The sequence below is a fragment of the Nerophis ophidion genome, linkage group LG25 (assembly GCF_033978795.1).
Source record: "Nerophis ophidion isolate RoL-2023_Sa linkage group LG25, RoL_Noph_v1.0, whole genome shotgun sequence".
Classification (NCBI taxonomy): domain Eukaryota; kingdom Metazoa; phylum Chordata; class Actinopteri; order Syngnathiformes; family Syngnathidae; genus Nerophis; species Nerophis ophidion.
The window spans coordinates 16,248,070-16,264,711 of record NC_084635.1 but is presented as its reverse complement, the minus strand read 5'-3'; the positions used below and the strand labels follow the sequence as shown (position 1 = coordinate 16,264,711).

The window sequence follows — 16,642 nt, the reverse complement described above, 5'->3', positions numbered from 1 at the left end:
CATGTTCATCTCTCCTTTTCATTGTGTTCAACACAGTCCGTTAAATACAATAATAATGGACATATTAATGAACTGTGGTCATTATAAAAACTGTAACTATCAGGTAACATTTTAAGTAGAATGTTAACATTATTAACGTTGCGTCAGTGTTAAGTTGACCACTGTTCATTTTAATAACGAATGAGTAACGAAGTAACAGGACGTAATGCTTGGACGACTTCCTGACCTCCCACCCGTGCATGGCTGCGGTTCAAACTTCAAAGTTGTGTCTCGCTTTTTTAACAAATTCCAAATTGATCATCCTTTAAAAATTAAGAGGTTTCACGGATTTAAAACAAATCTATTTTGTTTGTTCTTGTTCAGATCTTCTCTCTAGGCTACTGTCCCACTGGAGAATGGCTGGCTGTGGGCATGGAAAGCAGCAATGTGGAAGTGTTACACCACACCAAGCCTGACAAGTACCAGTTACATCTGCACGAAAGCTGTGTCCTCTCGCTCAAGTTTGCCTACTGTGGTACGAAACGTTATTTATTGCATTATTACCACACTAGAGGTTTGGTTGGCTGGGCAGCATGTTAAATGTTTTTTTCATGTGCAGTGGTATCTCAGGTTTTGTATGCTCCAATTTTCGTATGATTAAATTTTGCTTTTGTTTTCATAATCCATCTCGGCTATCATTCTGTCATCCAAAACAACAGTCCCTCCAGGATTTTGAAGCCTTTTTGTGTGATTATTTCAGCCTAAATTTTATGAGTTTGGGCAGCTTTTTACGAATTTTGCTGGAAAAGTCGAAATATTTTGAGGCTTTTTTTTTCTTCTTTTTTTTTCTTCATTGAATTTACTTTTATTTATTTTATTTTATTTTATCAATTAGTTATCACTGCTTTAAGTGTTTCTTCTAACCGTAACCCCACAAATAGGGGAAAAAATAGTGTATTGATGTTTTACTCGTTTAATGTCACACAAACTTAAAAGTAGACACAAAATGGCGATAAAAGCACATACTCAATGTCCATTGTAAAATAACTTTACTGTTTTTATTATTAGATCTAATAATAGTAATACTTATTACAGAAAGAAATCCCACCAAACTAACTAAGCCGGACAAGGTTATCCAGGATAAATCACACCTAACCTTATCCGTGTCCACACATAACAATGCCACCGTTTAAGACACCGGCTCCCCTTTGTCCGCCGGCGCAACGTGACCTGATATGCATGCGAGGAAAATGCACACGTCATCGTCACCTCCAGTGTTGCTGTGTGTGCAAGTACTTAAATGTAACTTATCTGAACAATATCCAGTGTTGTGGTATTTCAATTAACTGAAATCCAGTGTGCTGTGGGGCCCCTATTGTAGCAAATCACACCTGAGCCATCACACATTAATCAAATCTTTATTAGACATGTAAACAATGTGATAAAGAACATTTTACATCAATCTATCTAGGGATCTATATATCTGGTCAGAACCACTCCTCACTCGTTTTCCTTCACCTTCATTGTCCATTCGTTTTTGGTGAATTTATATACTCTGGACCTAAACGTTGAGTCGGCGACATACATGGCGGACAATAACTGATACAGTTTGCTTTGCCTGTCTAAATGCATTCACTGTTTTCCTCGACACCCAGGTAATACAAAGCACATACTACCCTTTTTATCACTTCCACGGGAGCTTGCATTCTCATTGTCTCTTCGACAAATGGACAAAGTTTTTCGCTTAGTAGAAACACAGCTGACCTGGCCGGACATTGGAAATTTCTCTTGCCATCTGAGAAGTGTTGTATCTGAAATAACTGCAATCGCTTTCTCTTAAGGTATTCATGTGTGATTTCCACAAGCGACTGTACATGTAGAGGAAGGAGAAACACGGGCATGTCTGGATGGCTCACCTTCATATTTCCAGTGGTTGCCTACGAGTTATGAAACCGCTTTATTATGAAGCTGGCTGTGACGCGTTCTTTCTGATGTCACTTCCTGTGTGGGTGTGGTCTTTCTGGCATCACTTCCTTTCCGAACTCACTTTGTAAACGATCAATGAGTCCATACAAAGCCAAGTGCCGGAGATTCAAGAATTACACAACTGACTTACCCGTGTAAAACTTTGTCTGAGGAGGGGCACCTTAAACGCTGGATTAGCGTGGCTGAAACGGGGTTTAGGCTAAATAATTATTGTTTAAGGGGTTAAACGATTTAGTGTAGACATAGCCTTATTGTTCGCTGTCTGATCTGTCGTCCACAAGTGGCAGACTTTTTACTTGAATATTTTTGTCTCTAAAAGTGTTTGTCCTTCTTAAAGATTGATTTTTGGTCCAACACATTTACAAACAAAACGAGGTACCACTGTAAACCTCTGCCACTCACCTAAGTATTACGGTCTTTTTGGAGTTCAGATGAATAGAAGCTGCAGGTCTCACAGTACTACAGTTGTGAACGAACCATGTAAACCATGGGCATGCTGCAGCTATCATGAGACTGAACTACTTATTAGAACCCATTACACCTTATCAATTAACACTGCAGTGTCAAGAAGGAACAAAAAAACTGGCACGCGCGCGTGAAAGACACATCAACGGCTTACATCACTTTGTCGGGGCCCATGGGGTTAACATGGAAGCAGTTATTTAACAGACATAACCATCGAGAAAAATAATTCTCTCTTCAAACTGCTTTGCTCATGGGCACATAAGTTGCAAACTAATACTGCACACAAATGATATTTCATTATTGTTTAACACCCACGACTCACCCCGAAAACTACTGTAGCTGCTTTATTCAAATGATGCTTCTTCTAGGCTTTGCTACCATTAATTACACCGAAAGCCCACTAATCGTTTGGGTAATTAGAAGGTGATTTGAATAATTGTCTGACTGGAAAAAGTGTGAGCCCGCATTATGTGCTTTCTGATCACTTATGTCAGGCTATTGCCCCCAATTAGGGTTTTATGATCGTTGATATTTAGTCATTGTGCAATAATGTTCTTCAACAAGAGTCTCTAAGAAGATTGTGTGCTTAGACTATAGATAGTATTCTGAAGACTTTCATTCTGTATTTGCAGGAAAGTGGTTTGTGAGCACAGGGAAGGACAACCTGCTGAACGCATGGAGGACTCCCTATGGAGCCAGCATATTCCAGGTATCAAACAACGTCGAACAACAGCAAAACTAGGGATGGGCGATATGGCCTGAAATCTACTTTGTCACCTATACTGCAGCGATAAAAATGTACACGATGTTGCCAAAACTATTTGACCACCCATCCAAATGATCAAAATTAAGTGTTCTAATTAAAACACAGGTGTAAAAAATCTAGCACTTATGTATGGAGACTGTTTCTACAAACATTTGTGAAAGAATGGGCAGCTCTCGGGAGCTCAGTGATTTCCAACGTGGAACAGTCATCAGATGCCATGGATGACAACGTCTGGTGTGGATGAACTTGACTGGCCTGCACAGAGTCCTGACCTGAACCCAATAGAACACCTTTGCGATGAATTAGAACGGAGACTGAAAGCCAGGCCTTCTCGACCAACATCAGTGTGTGACCTCAACAATGAGCTTTTGGAAGAATGGTTGAAAATTCCTATAAACACACTCAGCAACCTTGTGGACTGAAGAGTTGAAGCTGTAATAGGTGCAAAAGGTGGACCGATATCATATAGAACCCTATGGGTTAGGAATGGGATGGCACTTCAAGTTCATATGTGAGTCAAGGCTGGTGACCAAATACTTTTGGCAATAAAGTGTATATCACGATATATTATTTGGCTTCTAAGTCATAACACATTTCAAACGAAGTTACGACTCCCAATTTAGCTGCTGACATATGTAGTTATATATTGCGCGACAACCTATTACAAACCCCGTTTACATATGAGTTGGGAAATTGTGTTAGATGTAAATATAAACGGAATACAATGATTTGCAAATCATTTTTAATCCATATTCCGTTGAATGCACTACAAAAAAAAGATATTTGATGTTCAAACTCATAAACTTTGTCTTTTTTGGCAAATAATAATTAACTTGGAATTTCATGGCTGCAACACGTGCCAAAGTAATTGGGAAAGGGCATGTTCATCACTGTGTTACATCACATTATCTTTTAACAACACTCAATAAACGTTTGTAAACTGAGGAAACTATTTGTTGAAGATTTGAAAGTGGAATTCTTTACGATTCTAGTTCTCGTATTTTACGCTTCATAAAGCGCCACACATTTTAGATGGGAGACATGTCCGGGCTGCAGGCGGGCCTAGAAAGTACCCACACTCTTTTACTACGAAGCCACGCTGTTGTAACACGTGGCTAGGCATTGTTTTGCTGAAATAAGCAGGGGCGTCAATGATAACGTTGCTTGGATGACAACATATGTTGCTCCAAAACCTGTATGGACCTTTCAGTATTAATGGTGCCTTCACAGATGTGTAAGTTACCCATGCCTTGGGCACTAATACACCCCCATACCATCACAGATGCTGGCTTTTGAACTTTGCACCTATAACAATCCGGATGGTTATTTTCCTCTTTGTTCCGGAGGGCACCACGTCCAAAGTTTCCAAATATAATTTGAAATGTGGACTCGTCAGACCACAGAACACTTTTTCACTTTGCATCAGTCCATCTTAGAGGAGATCGGGCCCAGCGAAACCGGCGGCATTCCTTTGTGTTGTTGATGAATGGCTTTTGCTTTGCATAGTAGAGTTTTAACTTGCACTTACAGATGTAGCAACCAACTGTAGTTACTGACAGTGGTTTTATGAAGTGTTCCTGAGCCCATGTGGTGATATCCTTTACACACAGATGTCGGTTTTTTTATGCAGGACCGCCTGAGGGGTCAAAGTTCCGTAATATCATCGCTTACGTGCAGTGATTTCTCCAGATTCTCGGAACCTTTTGATGATTTTACGGATCGTAGATGGTAAAATCCATAACATCCTTGCAATAGCTCGTTGAGAAATGTTCTAAAACTGTTCGACAATTTGCTTACAAATTGTTGACGCTCGCCCCATCCTTGTTTGTGAATGACTTAGCATTTCATGGTAGCTGTTTTTATACCCAATCATGGCACCCACTGTTCCCAATTAGCCTGCACACCTGTGGAATGTTCCAAATAACTGTTTGATGAGCATTCCTCAACTTTATCAGTGTATATTGCCACCTTTCCCAACTTCTTTGTCACGTGTTGCTGGCATCAAATTCCTAAGTTAATGATTATTTGCAAAAAAAAAAATGTTTATCAGTTTTAACATCAAATATGTTAAAATTCCCAGAGGTGAAGCTTTACTATGGATCAAAGCGGTCAAGCGAACATGGATCCCTACCAAATGTCAACCGGCAGTTTTCAGGGAGAAAGTTGTGTTAAAAAGTCGCCTCTTACCGGAGATCTGTGGCGTTTGCGCCGTCCTTGTATCTGCCGTCGACTTCCCTCCTTAAGACACTCGCGGACACGCCCCTCCGACTATCAGGTACTATTTAATCTCACTAAAACACTAGCAACACAATAGAAAGATAAGGGATTTTCCAGAATTATCCTAGTAAATGTGTCTAAAAACATCTGAATCCGTCTCAATGCAATCACCCTTTTATTATTTTTTACTTTATTTCTTTTTTTTTTTTTTTCTTGTCCTTCGCTATCAATATCATCATCCACGAATCTTTCATCCTCGCTCAAATTAATGGGGAAATTGTCTTTTTCTCGGTCCGAATAGCTCTTGCTGCTGGAGGCTCCCATTAAAAACAATGTGAGGACGTAAGGAGCCCTCACACCGGTGACGTCATCGTCTGCTACTTCCGGTACAGGCAAGGCTTTTTTATTAGCGACCAAAAGTTGAGAACTTTATCGTGGATGTTCTCTACTAAATCCTTTCAGCAAAAATATGGCAATATCGCGAAATGATCAAGTATGACACATAGAATGGACCTGCTATCCCCGTTTGAATAAGAAAATCTCATTTCAGTAGGCCTTTAAGATGTTACCAGTCAAAGTGTGCTTTCTTTTTCCTAAAGTGGGCGGTTGCTAAAACCTCCCGCAGGGCACTTGAATGCCTCGCACGTTGGCGTTCATACGTAGCTAACCATGACCCGGTGTTCTATTTATTTGTGCAGTCCAAGGAGTCGTCCTCTGTCCTGAGCTGTGACATCTCAGCGGATGACAAATACATCGTGACAGGTTCTGGTGACAAGAAGGCCACAGTGTACGAGGTCATCTACTAGACCGCCCTCGTGTCCCCTCGCCCCGCCGTCCACCTGCAAGGTGGAACACATCAGGAAGTGACGATACACCCTGGGATATGTCCACTGCAGGGGGTTCACGTTTTTTGGCATTTTTCAAATGTTTTCTTTTGTATTTTTGCCCAGTGAAGCAGCGCTTCACCACTGTGGACCGCCGTCCACAGACGTCTTGTGAAAAGTGTACATATCGGATTAAATAGACATTTTCTATATATATTATAAATATATATATTTTCATGTCCTGGGTGTACTTGTGGTAGGTTTGCCTTGGCTGCCGCTCTGTGAGAACATATCTGAGTGGGGTAGAAAATCATAGACGGCAACTTTTGAACTGATTTTTCTTTGAAGCACATTGTGTGAGCTGATTGTCTCAACACAAAGTGGGCGACATTGCGGAACATTTAAATGGCCTTTCATCTAGGTGATGATGTGGGCTTTAGATTCAGCCGGGCCAAACACTCATTTGTGCCACTGTGGGGACCCAGCAAGACACTGATACAATTTGTTGTAAATGTCATTCATATTTGTATATAAGATTGTTTTTTTAATTGTGTAATGCTCTGTCTGTGCTAGCTGTCTCCTTTTTTTTTTTTTTTTTTTTGGAAGACTTGTTTTTTTGGCAGACGTTTAATGTTTAGCCCAACCCTTTGGACCTCAGTTGGCAGCAGAAGCACATGAACTTAATGACAATGTGCTTTTACCGAAATGCACCATTGATTTCTTAACTACGGGCAAACTTCAGTCCATTCTAAACCATTGGAAACATTCTGTCCTTTCGTGTCTTATCGATATTCCTGGAATGTGTCGGGCCGCTCGTGGCTGTCAGGCCGGTTTGACGTGGAATGACGCGTGCCTCCCCTCAGAATCCTGTGGGAGAAACGCAGACAAAATACACAAGAGACTGAATCTAGTGTTGTTCATGTTGAAAAGACTGGAGTGAGTAATTGTTTTTTTTTACATGACAAAGTTAGCCTTTTTCCACAGAAAACAAAAAGGGGATCGCATCCCACTGTGTTACACCAAAGTATGTAGCAAAAGCTGTCAGCACTGGGAAGAATTGTAAAATTGTTAATAAATCGAGAACTCTTTTTTTTAAATTTATTTTTTAAGCACAATGGTGAAACAAATATGAGCCAACCAGGGTTTTACACTGCCAACACCAATCGTCCGTGAGATCGACCGATGCCAATAACGATTAACTGTTAAAGGCCTACTGAAACCCACTACTACCGACCACGCAGTCTGATAGTTTATATATCAATGATGAAATATTAACATTGCAACACATGCCAATACGGCCTTTTTAGTTTACTAAATTGCAATTTTAAATTTCGCGCCAAGTATCCTGTTGAAAACGTTGCGGTAGGATGATGCGTTCGCGTGACGTCACGGATTGTAGCGGACGCTTTGTTCCAGCTCTGATCCCAGCTATAAGTGGTCTGCTTTAATCGCATAATTACACAGTATTCTGGACATCTGTGTTGCTGAATCTTTTGTAATCTGTTCATTTAATTATGGAGACGTCAAAGAAGAAAGATGTAGGTGGGAAGCGGTGTATTGCGGCTGCCATTAGCAACACAAACACAGCCGGTGTTTCCTTGTTTACATTCCCTAAAGATGACGGTGAAGCTTTACTAAGGAACAGAGCGGTCATGCGAACATGGTTCCCTACCACATGTCTACCTACCACATTGTGGTAATAAGTCGACCCTTACCGTAGACATGAGCGGAGAGCTTGCGTCGTTCCTTGTGCACCTGTCAAAGAGGCAGCTGTGGACTCTCTTGCCTCCTCGGACCGGCTACCCTCGAACGTGGGATGCTTCCACCGTGGAGGAGGGGGGGGGGGGAAAATCTCAGCCCGGCCCCAACGGCTGCCTTCGCTTCGCCTCGTCGCGAAACGTGGCTTCCCTCAGAGACACTGGCGGTCACCACACCCGTGGCCACACCCCTCCGACTTTCGGGTATGACCATATAATCTCACTAAAACACTAGTAACACAACAAGCAGATAAGGGATTTTCCAGAATTATCCTAGTAAAATGTGTCTAATATCTGAATCACTCCCACTGCCCTCATCTTTTTTTTTTTCTTCTAGTCCTTCACTCTCACTTTCCTCATCCACAAATCTTTCATCCTCGTTCAAATCAATGGGGAAATCGTCACTTTCTCGGTCCGAATCGCTCTCGCTGCTGGTGGCCATGATTGTAAACAATGTGAGGAGCTCCACAACTCGTGACGTCACGCGCACATCGCCTGCTACTTCCGGTAAAGGCAAGGTTTTTTTATTAGCGACCAAAAGTTGCGAACTTTATTGTCGATGTTCTCTACTAAATCTTTTCAGCAAAAATATGGCAATATCGCGAAATGATCAAGTATGACACATAGAATGGACCTGCTATCCCCGTTTAAATAAGAAAATCTCATTTCAGTAGGCCTTTAACATTTTTAATTGTGATGAGTGCAATTGACAGTTATTTTTTTTTTTTTGTGATAGAGTGATTGGAGCACGTACTTGTTCGTCCCAAAAACATTCATAAAGTTTGGTTCTTTTGTGAATTGATTATGGGTCTACTGAAAATGTGACCAAATCTGTAAAATTATACAGACTGCATCATACATTATCAAATTTGGTGATGTAAAAAAGTTACACTCAAATGAAATTAGCTTCATGGCATTGCCCCTTAACTTCATGTCAGTGATTATGATTGACGACACCTGTTGACTTCTTTGAGCACATTTAAATAGGGCTGTCAGTAGACCCGGTTACAAATGGGACATTGGGGGAAAAAAAGGAACTCAGCACAGATCTAAAAAAATGAGTCATTGACTTGAACAAGTCAAGAAAGTCATTTAGAGCCATTTCAAAGCAGCTTGAAGTCCCAAGAGCAACTGTGCAGACAATTGTTCGTTAGTAAAAAGTGCACGGCACAGTTTTGTCACTGCCACGATCAGGAAGAAAAGGCAAGCTGTTACCTGCTGCTGTGAGAAAATTGGTCAGGATGATCAAAACTCAACCGAGAACCACCAAAAAGCAGGTCTGCAATGAATTGGAAGTTGCTGGAACAAAGGTGTCAGTGTCCACAGTAAAGCGTGTTATGCATCGCCATGGACTGAGAGGCTTTGCTCCAGAAATGACAGCTTAAGGCTCATCTACAGTTTGCTGCTGATCACATGGATAAAGATGAGACCTTCTGGAGGAAAGTTCTGTGGTGAGATGAAACAAAAGATGAGCTGTTTGGCCACAATACCCAGCGATATGTTTGGAGGAGAAAAGCTAAGGCCTTTATTCCCAGGAACACCATACCTACCGTCAAGCATGGTGGTGGTAGTATTATGGTCTGGGCCTGTTTTGCTATCAATGGAACTGTTGCTTTACAGAGAGTAAATGGGACAATGAAAAAGGATGATTACTTACCAATTCTTCAGGACAACCTAAAATCATCAGCCGGAGGTTGGGTCTTGGGCGCAGTTTGGTGTTCCAACAGGACAATGACCCCAAACACACCACAAAAGTGGTAAAGGAATGGCTAAATCAGGCTATAATTTAGGTTTTAGAATGGCTTTCCCAAAGTCCTGACTTAAACTCCATTGAGAACATGTTGACAATGCTGAAGAAACACGTCCATGTCAGAAAACAAACAAATCTAGCTGAACTTCACCAATTTTGTCAATCAGAGTGGTCAAAAATTCAACCAGAAGCTTGTGGATGGCTACCAAAAGATCCCTATGGCAGTGAAACTTGCCAAGGGACATGTAACCAAATATTAACATTGCTGTATGTATACTTTTGAAAAACCCAGCAGATTTGATCACATTTTCCGTAGACCCATAATAAATTCATAAAAGAACCAAATTCATGAATGTTTTTTGTTACCGACAAGTACGTGCTCCAATCACTCTAGCACAAAAAATAAGAGTTGTAGAAATGACCTCCCTATGGTGGGTTCTTCAGACCACCACACACTGCCAAGACAGCCTGGAATTCTGGGTATAACACTTTTATTTTCCTGAAATCATGCAAAGTATTTTGCTTTTCTGCGCCTGTGTCTCTCAGCAGCACCTCCAACTCCAACTACTTGTCTCATCACGGCTGCTGCTAATAAAGGCGACAGGTGATTAGATAACAAGGCCCATCTGGGCCATCTATGCACCTGTCGCTGTCTTTGAGGCCAGTCCTGACACACCCTGTGCCTTGGCAGGCCTGCAGGCCACGCCCCCCCTCCACACCTTTAAACCTCTAAAAAGTTATTTATAGATTATAAATCATGCCTCTCAACTGAATTGTAGAAGTTTGTTGCCATAAACCGAGAAATTGGTCCACTTTTATATTCTGAGATGGCGAGAAAGACAAGAAGATGCTCGACTAGTGTTCTTTTTTAAACCCCTTCATGTGGATTATGAATAATTCTTCATCCAAACTGGAAAATGTGAAAATTCCATCAGTCGACATCCAATTATTTTAATTTTCCTGAAGGAACTCTCCTGAAGGAATCAATAAAGTACTATCCATCTAAGTGAGAGCGGACATTGTACAGTAAGTGGTCAATTTATTATGGTTGTCTCTCATGAAGTTGAAAGAAATAGCGAACATTGTGATGTGTCTTTGTAAATCTGCCGCTGTATGCTTAAAAAAACTAAAATATGTAAATTATTACATGTTTTTTATGACTGTGCATATATTGATGTGTTGGTGGAGGTTTGGATGGTTTTTACAGTGCTTTATAGACCCCCAGTCAATTGTTCGCTGACCTATTTATGAGTTAGAATGCATAAAAAAAGAAACCTATGTGTACTTATCTCATATAGGGATTGGAAATGATTGGTAAATGGTTGTCATGACGGAGGGGTCGCAGCTTGCTGTGGGGTCGTTCTCCCAGGAATGCAGACGGACTACTCGGGACAAGGCTTGCAGGTAAAAACATGATTTAATCTTGACCAAAAAAGTAACAAACAAAAATGCGCACGAGGCAAAAACACAACTTAGACGAGGGCTCACCAACCTTTTTGAAACCAAGAGCTCCTTCTTGGGTACTGATTAATACGAAGGGCTACCAGTTTGATACACACTTAGATACATTGCCAGAAATAGCCAATTTGCTCAATTTACCTTTAATAAATAAATATATATATATATATATATATATATATATATATAAAAATTGATATTTTTGTCATTCCGTCATACATTTTTTTTCCTTTTACGGAAGGTTTTTTGTAGGGAATAAATGATAAAAAATACACTTAACTGAACAGTTTAAAAGAAGAGAAAACACGAAAAAAATGAAAATACAAATTTGAAACATAGTTTATCTTTAATTTCAACTCTTTAAAATTCAAAACTCAACCGAAAAAAATGAATAGAAAACCTAGCTAATTTGAACATTTTTGGAAAAAAAAAATAAAAAAAAGAATTTATGGAACATCATAAGTAATTTTTCCTGATTAAGATTAATGTTAAAATTTTGATGACATGTTTTAAATAAATTAAACTCCAATCTGCACTTTGTTAGAATATATAACAAATTGGACCAAGCTATATTTCTAACAAAGACAAATCATTATTTCTTCTAGATTTTCCAGAACAAAAGTTTGAAATAAATTCAAAAGACTTGAAATAAGATTTAAATTTGATTCTACAGATTTTCTAGATTTGCAAGAATATTTTTGGGGGAATTTTAATCATAAGTTTGAAGAAATATTTCACAAAGCGAAGCTAAAATGAAGAATTAAAATAAAATGTATTTATTATTCTTTATAATAAAAAAATACTTGAACATTGATTTAAATTGTAAGGAAAGAAGAGGAAGGAGTTTAAAAGGTAAAAAAGGTATATGTGTTTAAAAATCCTAATAGCATTTTTAAGGTTGTATTTTTTCTCAAAAATTGTCTTTCTAAAAGTTATAAGAAGCAAAGTAAAAAAATAAATGAATTTATTTAAACAAATGAAGACCGAGTCTTTAAAATATTTTCTTGGATTTTTAAATTCTATTTGAGTTTTGTCTCTCTTAGAATTAAAAGTGTCAAGCAAAGCGAGACCAGCTTGCTAGTAAATAAATACAATTTAAAAAATAGAGGCAGCTCGCTGGTAAGTGCTGCTATTTGAGCTATTTTTAGAACAGGCCAGCGGGCGACTCATCTGGTCTTTACGGGCAACCTGGTGCCTCCGGGCATCGCGTTGGTGACCCCTGACTTAGACCGAACTATGGACTAGAAACAAAAGTCGCTAACAATAGCATGAATAAACAAAACATAGATGGCATGAAGCACGAAACAATGACGGCAAGGTCAGTCTTAAAAACTGCCTTTGATTAGTGCTCGGGTAGCAGGTGAGCGGCCAAACACTAATCAGACACAGGTGAACATAATGTGCAACCATGGCAACCAAAACAAACTCAGGTGTCACAAACAGGAACTAAAGGAGTCCAGAACTAACAGAATAAACAAAAACCTGAATTAAAGATTTTAGTGTGTGTACTACTGGAAGATATTCACCAACACTGTGATAATAATGATAACTGTGATTATTTTAGTTAAAAAAACCCAAAACGTAATAACATCCGTGTTTTCTTCCAAAAGATGAGTTTTTGCATGAATACAGCAGGTTGCTTCACTTCACACTGAATTCCACTCACATTTCCCCACACGCCCACTTGCTCTCGGGAACAATGACAAACGAGTTCAGCAGTCATTAGTGATTGTGCGTGTCAAAAATGACCAACCGCTACAAAACGTCACAGCTACGTTGTGTTCCAATCGGCAATGAAACTGATTTATCCCTGCGTGTTGCATGCTGATAAGAGTCCTCGCATCCTGACTTACTCACTCGCCGATCAATTCCCTTCTCTCCTTTCCTTCCTCTCCCACGTCCTTTCCCACTCTCCGGTTCTGCTCCCACCACAGGTGGCGAAAGTGTTCATTTTCACTTTTGTGGGGGTGCTGGGTGTGAGGCTGTGATTTCTGACTGTGTAAGTGAGAGAGAGGGAAAGATGGGAAGGATGGATATGCAATATGGGGACGTTTTTTTCCCCCCACTACTGTGTGGGTTGAAGACACTACATATGTAGCATGTATTGTCACTTTTTTCTGATACTTGGTATTTTTCCTGGCCAATACTTCGGCTTACGCGCCTTATTGGTTCTGTGACACAGCTTGTAACCCAAAATACTCCTTAAATCAATGTTCCCCATTGAAATGAATTGAAATGCCATTATTCTGTTTTGTACGGACCCCCTAAAGGGAAATGGGAAAAATGTTCTAGATATGTATCTCGTGCGCACGCAAAAGTTTCTAAAATCGAAAAAAATATTTTCCCCCATAATAATGATAATATAATCTCATGTCTTTGGTACACTGCATTTGTTTCTTGTGCTCAAGAGAAAACATCTTACTGTCCTTTTGTTACATTTATGAACAAAAACTAGCACCTACATGTTTTATGTTTGTTTGTGCAGCAAAAATATGTAGAAAAAAATGTTTTACTCACAAACTATTGACGGAGATAAATATCTACATATATCCATATTTTAGAATATTCGAAATAGCTAGTGTTTTCCATCTGTACATTTTCCATTTTGATAATCTCATGTCTTTGGTACACTGCAAGTTAACTTTGGCTGTAGGAATGGGAGGAGGAGATGTACTCTCTTTCTTATCGCAACTTGCTGCGCAGCTAAGGAGAAACAAGAGACGTGTATTTGCTCCGGAGGGTGGGGCGGTGGGGGGCTGTTTGGGGATTCAAGAAGTAGTCTCTTCCTGTTCGAAAGTTAGATCAATTTGGGCAAAGCGATTGAAAGGTTGTATCTAGATCAGGGGTCACCAACGCGGTGCCCGCGGGCACCAGGTAGCCCGTAAGGACCAGATGAGTCACCCGCTGGCCTGTTGTAAAAATAGCTCAAAGAGCAGCACTTACCAGTGAGCTGCCTCTATTTTTAAAATTTTATTTATTTTCTAGCAAGCTGGTCTCGCTTTGCTTGACATTTTTAATTCTAAGAGAGACAAAGCTCAAATAGAATTTGAAAATCCAAGAAAATATTTTAAAGACTTGGTCTTCACTTGTTTAAATAAATTCATTTATTTTTTTACTTTGCTTGTTGTAACTTTCAGAAAGACAATTTTAGAGAAATAATACAACCTTAAAAATGATTTTAAGATTTTTAAACACATATACATTTTTACCTTTCAAATTCCTTCCTCTTCTTTCCTGACAATTTAAATCAATGTTCAAGTAAATGTATTTTTTTATTGTAAAGAATAATAAAAACAATTTGAATTTAATTCTTCATTTTAACTTCTGTTTTTTCAATGAAGAATGTTCGTGAAATAGTACTTCAAACTCATTATGATTAAAATTCCCAAGAAATATTCTGACAAATTTAGAAAATCTTTAGAATCAAATTTAAATCTTATTTCAAAGTCTTTTGAATTCCTTTTTAAAAAGAAATTCTGGAAAATCTAGAATAAATAATGATTTGTCTTTGTCAGAAATATAGCTTGGTCCAATTTGTCATATGTTCTAACAAAATACAGATTGGATTTTAACCTATTTAAAACATGTCATCAAAATTCTAATAATAATCTTAATCAGGAAAAATGACTAAAATTATTTTATTTTTTTTAAAAAGATTCAAATTAGCTCGTTTTTCCTATTCATTTTTTTTCGGTTGGATTTTGAATTTTAAAGAGTCAAAATTGAAAATAAACTATGTTTCAAAATAAAATTTTCATTTTTTTTTGTGTTTTCTCCTCTTTTAAACAGTTCAATTAAGTGTTTTTTTCATTATTTATTCTCTACAAAAAACTTTCCGTAAAAGGAAAAAAATGTACGACGGAATGACAGACAGAAATACCCATTTTTAATATATATAGATTTATTTATCAAAGGTAGATTGAGCAAATTGGCTATTTCTGGCAATTTATTTAAGTGTGTATCAAACTGGTAGCCCTTCGCATTAATTGGTACCCAAGAAGTAGCTCTTGCTTTCAAAAAGGTTGGTGACCGCTGATCTAGATTGATCTCCCAAGGCTTTGGTAATAAAATATCGAAATGAGCAGATCTGTCTCAGGGATCCATTTATAACCAGCTTATGTGTCATCGAACCAACCTGGGAGGTGACCGGCAGAAGACCGGGTCAAACGCAACACTAGTCAGGTGCATGTTATATTTAAAAGTGTTCTATAGTCCGGAAATTACTGTGTTTTACAGTTAATTGTATGGTACTTTATACATTTTATTTCCAGGGGAAGCATATTCACTGTGGTGTATATAAGGGCAAAAATCATAAAAACACCAATGCCAAACACTTGTGTACCTACCTGACTTTCTGTAAAAAAACAGATGTTTCCGAGCATTGCAATTCCCATGAAAGCTTGTACTAAAAGCTCCAGAAGGCCTGTTAGCACGCTGGCGTACACAACATCGAGGCGGGGTCGCTATTGTTCTTTTGACAGCCAACAGCTTTTTCAGTGAAGGAAAAATGATGTTCGTCATTCTCCTTCTGTCCTGGTTCCATTACAAGAGGCAGGTAAAGGTTCTTTTTTTTTTTTTTCTGCCCCTCCTCCCACCTGACAGCCCTCTGATTCCATCTTTCTTTTATAGCAAGACGGAAAGAAAAACTGATGAGCCTTTCCCATCTCTCTTTTCTCATCGAGACAGCTTTTTTTTCATTTTCATCATGCGCCTCTCACTTTTTTTTTTTTTTTTTTTTCTCCCCCTGCCATCTATCCAGCCGTGTTAGCCCAACCCCCCCAATCATGCTTTGTTCGGTACCTCCAGCTCCTCTGAGCACTCAGACCGGAGCCCAACTCATAAAAACATGGTCTCTGCAGTGCAGTCATTTCTTAAAAAGAGGGCAGAGAATAGATTAGACAAATCTATTTTTTTGTTCCCTCATGGGATATCACCAGGAGCTTGCAGGGAGCAGTGGGAGATTAAAGGTTGGCTGGGTATGGCTAAAGAACATTTGGCGTTGCAGCTCCCTGAAGTAATTGGACTGCCTTTGATAGCTTCTCCTCGCTCGCCTCCTCTGCTGACCGTCCTTCAGATGTAAAGCTTTCATCAGCCTCCGTCTGGACATGCAAGCACACTCAGGTTGCGGGCCTAAATTTTCACATTGTTACTTGCTGTATAATTTAATGCTTTCAGACCTTAAAAAAAAATATTCCTATTGATCTTTGCTCACACAAACTGGTGAACACGACCTTTAAACTTGATTTGTCGAGTGAAAAATATATATGTTCAACCATACTAGGTGACATCATACGCAAATACGGTGTTAGCTTTCACTGTTATGCTGATGACACCCAACTCTACATGCCCCTAAAGCTGACCAACACACCGGATTGTAGTCAGCTGGAGGCGTGTCTTAATGAAATTAAACAATGGATGTCCGCTAACTTTTTGCAACTCA

At 39.2% G+C, this 16,642-nt stretch overlaps 1 protein-coding gene across 6 annotated transcripts in view; it reads left to right on the top strand.

Annotated features, from left to right (window-relative positions):
• The window catches only part of LOC133543131 (transducin-like enhancer protein 3-B), a 74,023-nt gene that overhangs the window by 51,366 nt on the left and 6,015 nt on the right, over positions 1 to 16,642 (top strand). For 5 of the 6 annotated variants that reach the window (XM_061887604.1, XM_061887602.1, XM_061887601.1 and 2 more), the window contains exons 19-21: positions 364 to 514; positions 3,063 to 3,139; positions 6,112 to 7,334. In XM_061887604.1, coding sequence (XP_061743588.1) covers positions 364 to 514; positions 3,063 to 3,139; positions 6,112 to 6,219 — 336 coding nt within the window. In that variant the 3' untranslated portion in view covers positions 6,220 to 7,334. Of the gene's footprint in view, positions 1 to 363; positions 515 to 3,062; positions 3,140 to 6,111; positions 7,335 to 11,042; positions 11,149 to 16,642 lie in introns of those variants that run through there. The other variant, XR_009804317.1, reaches the window with a different exon arrangement.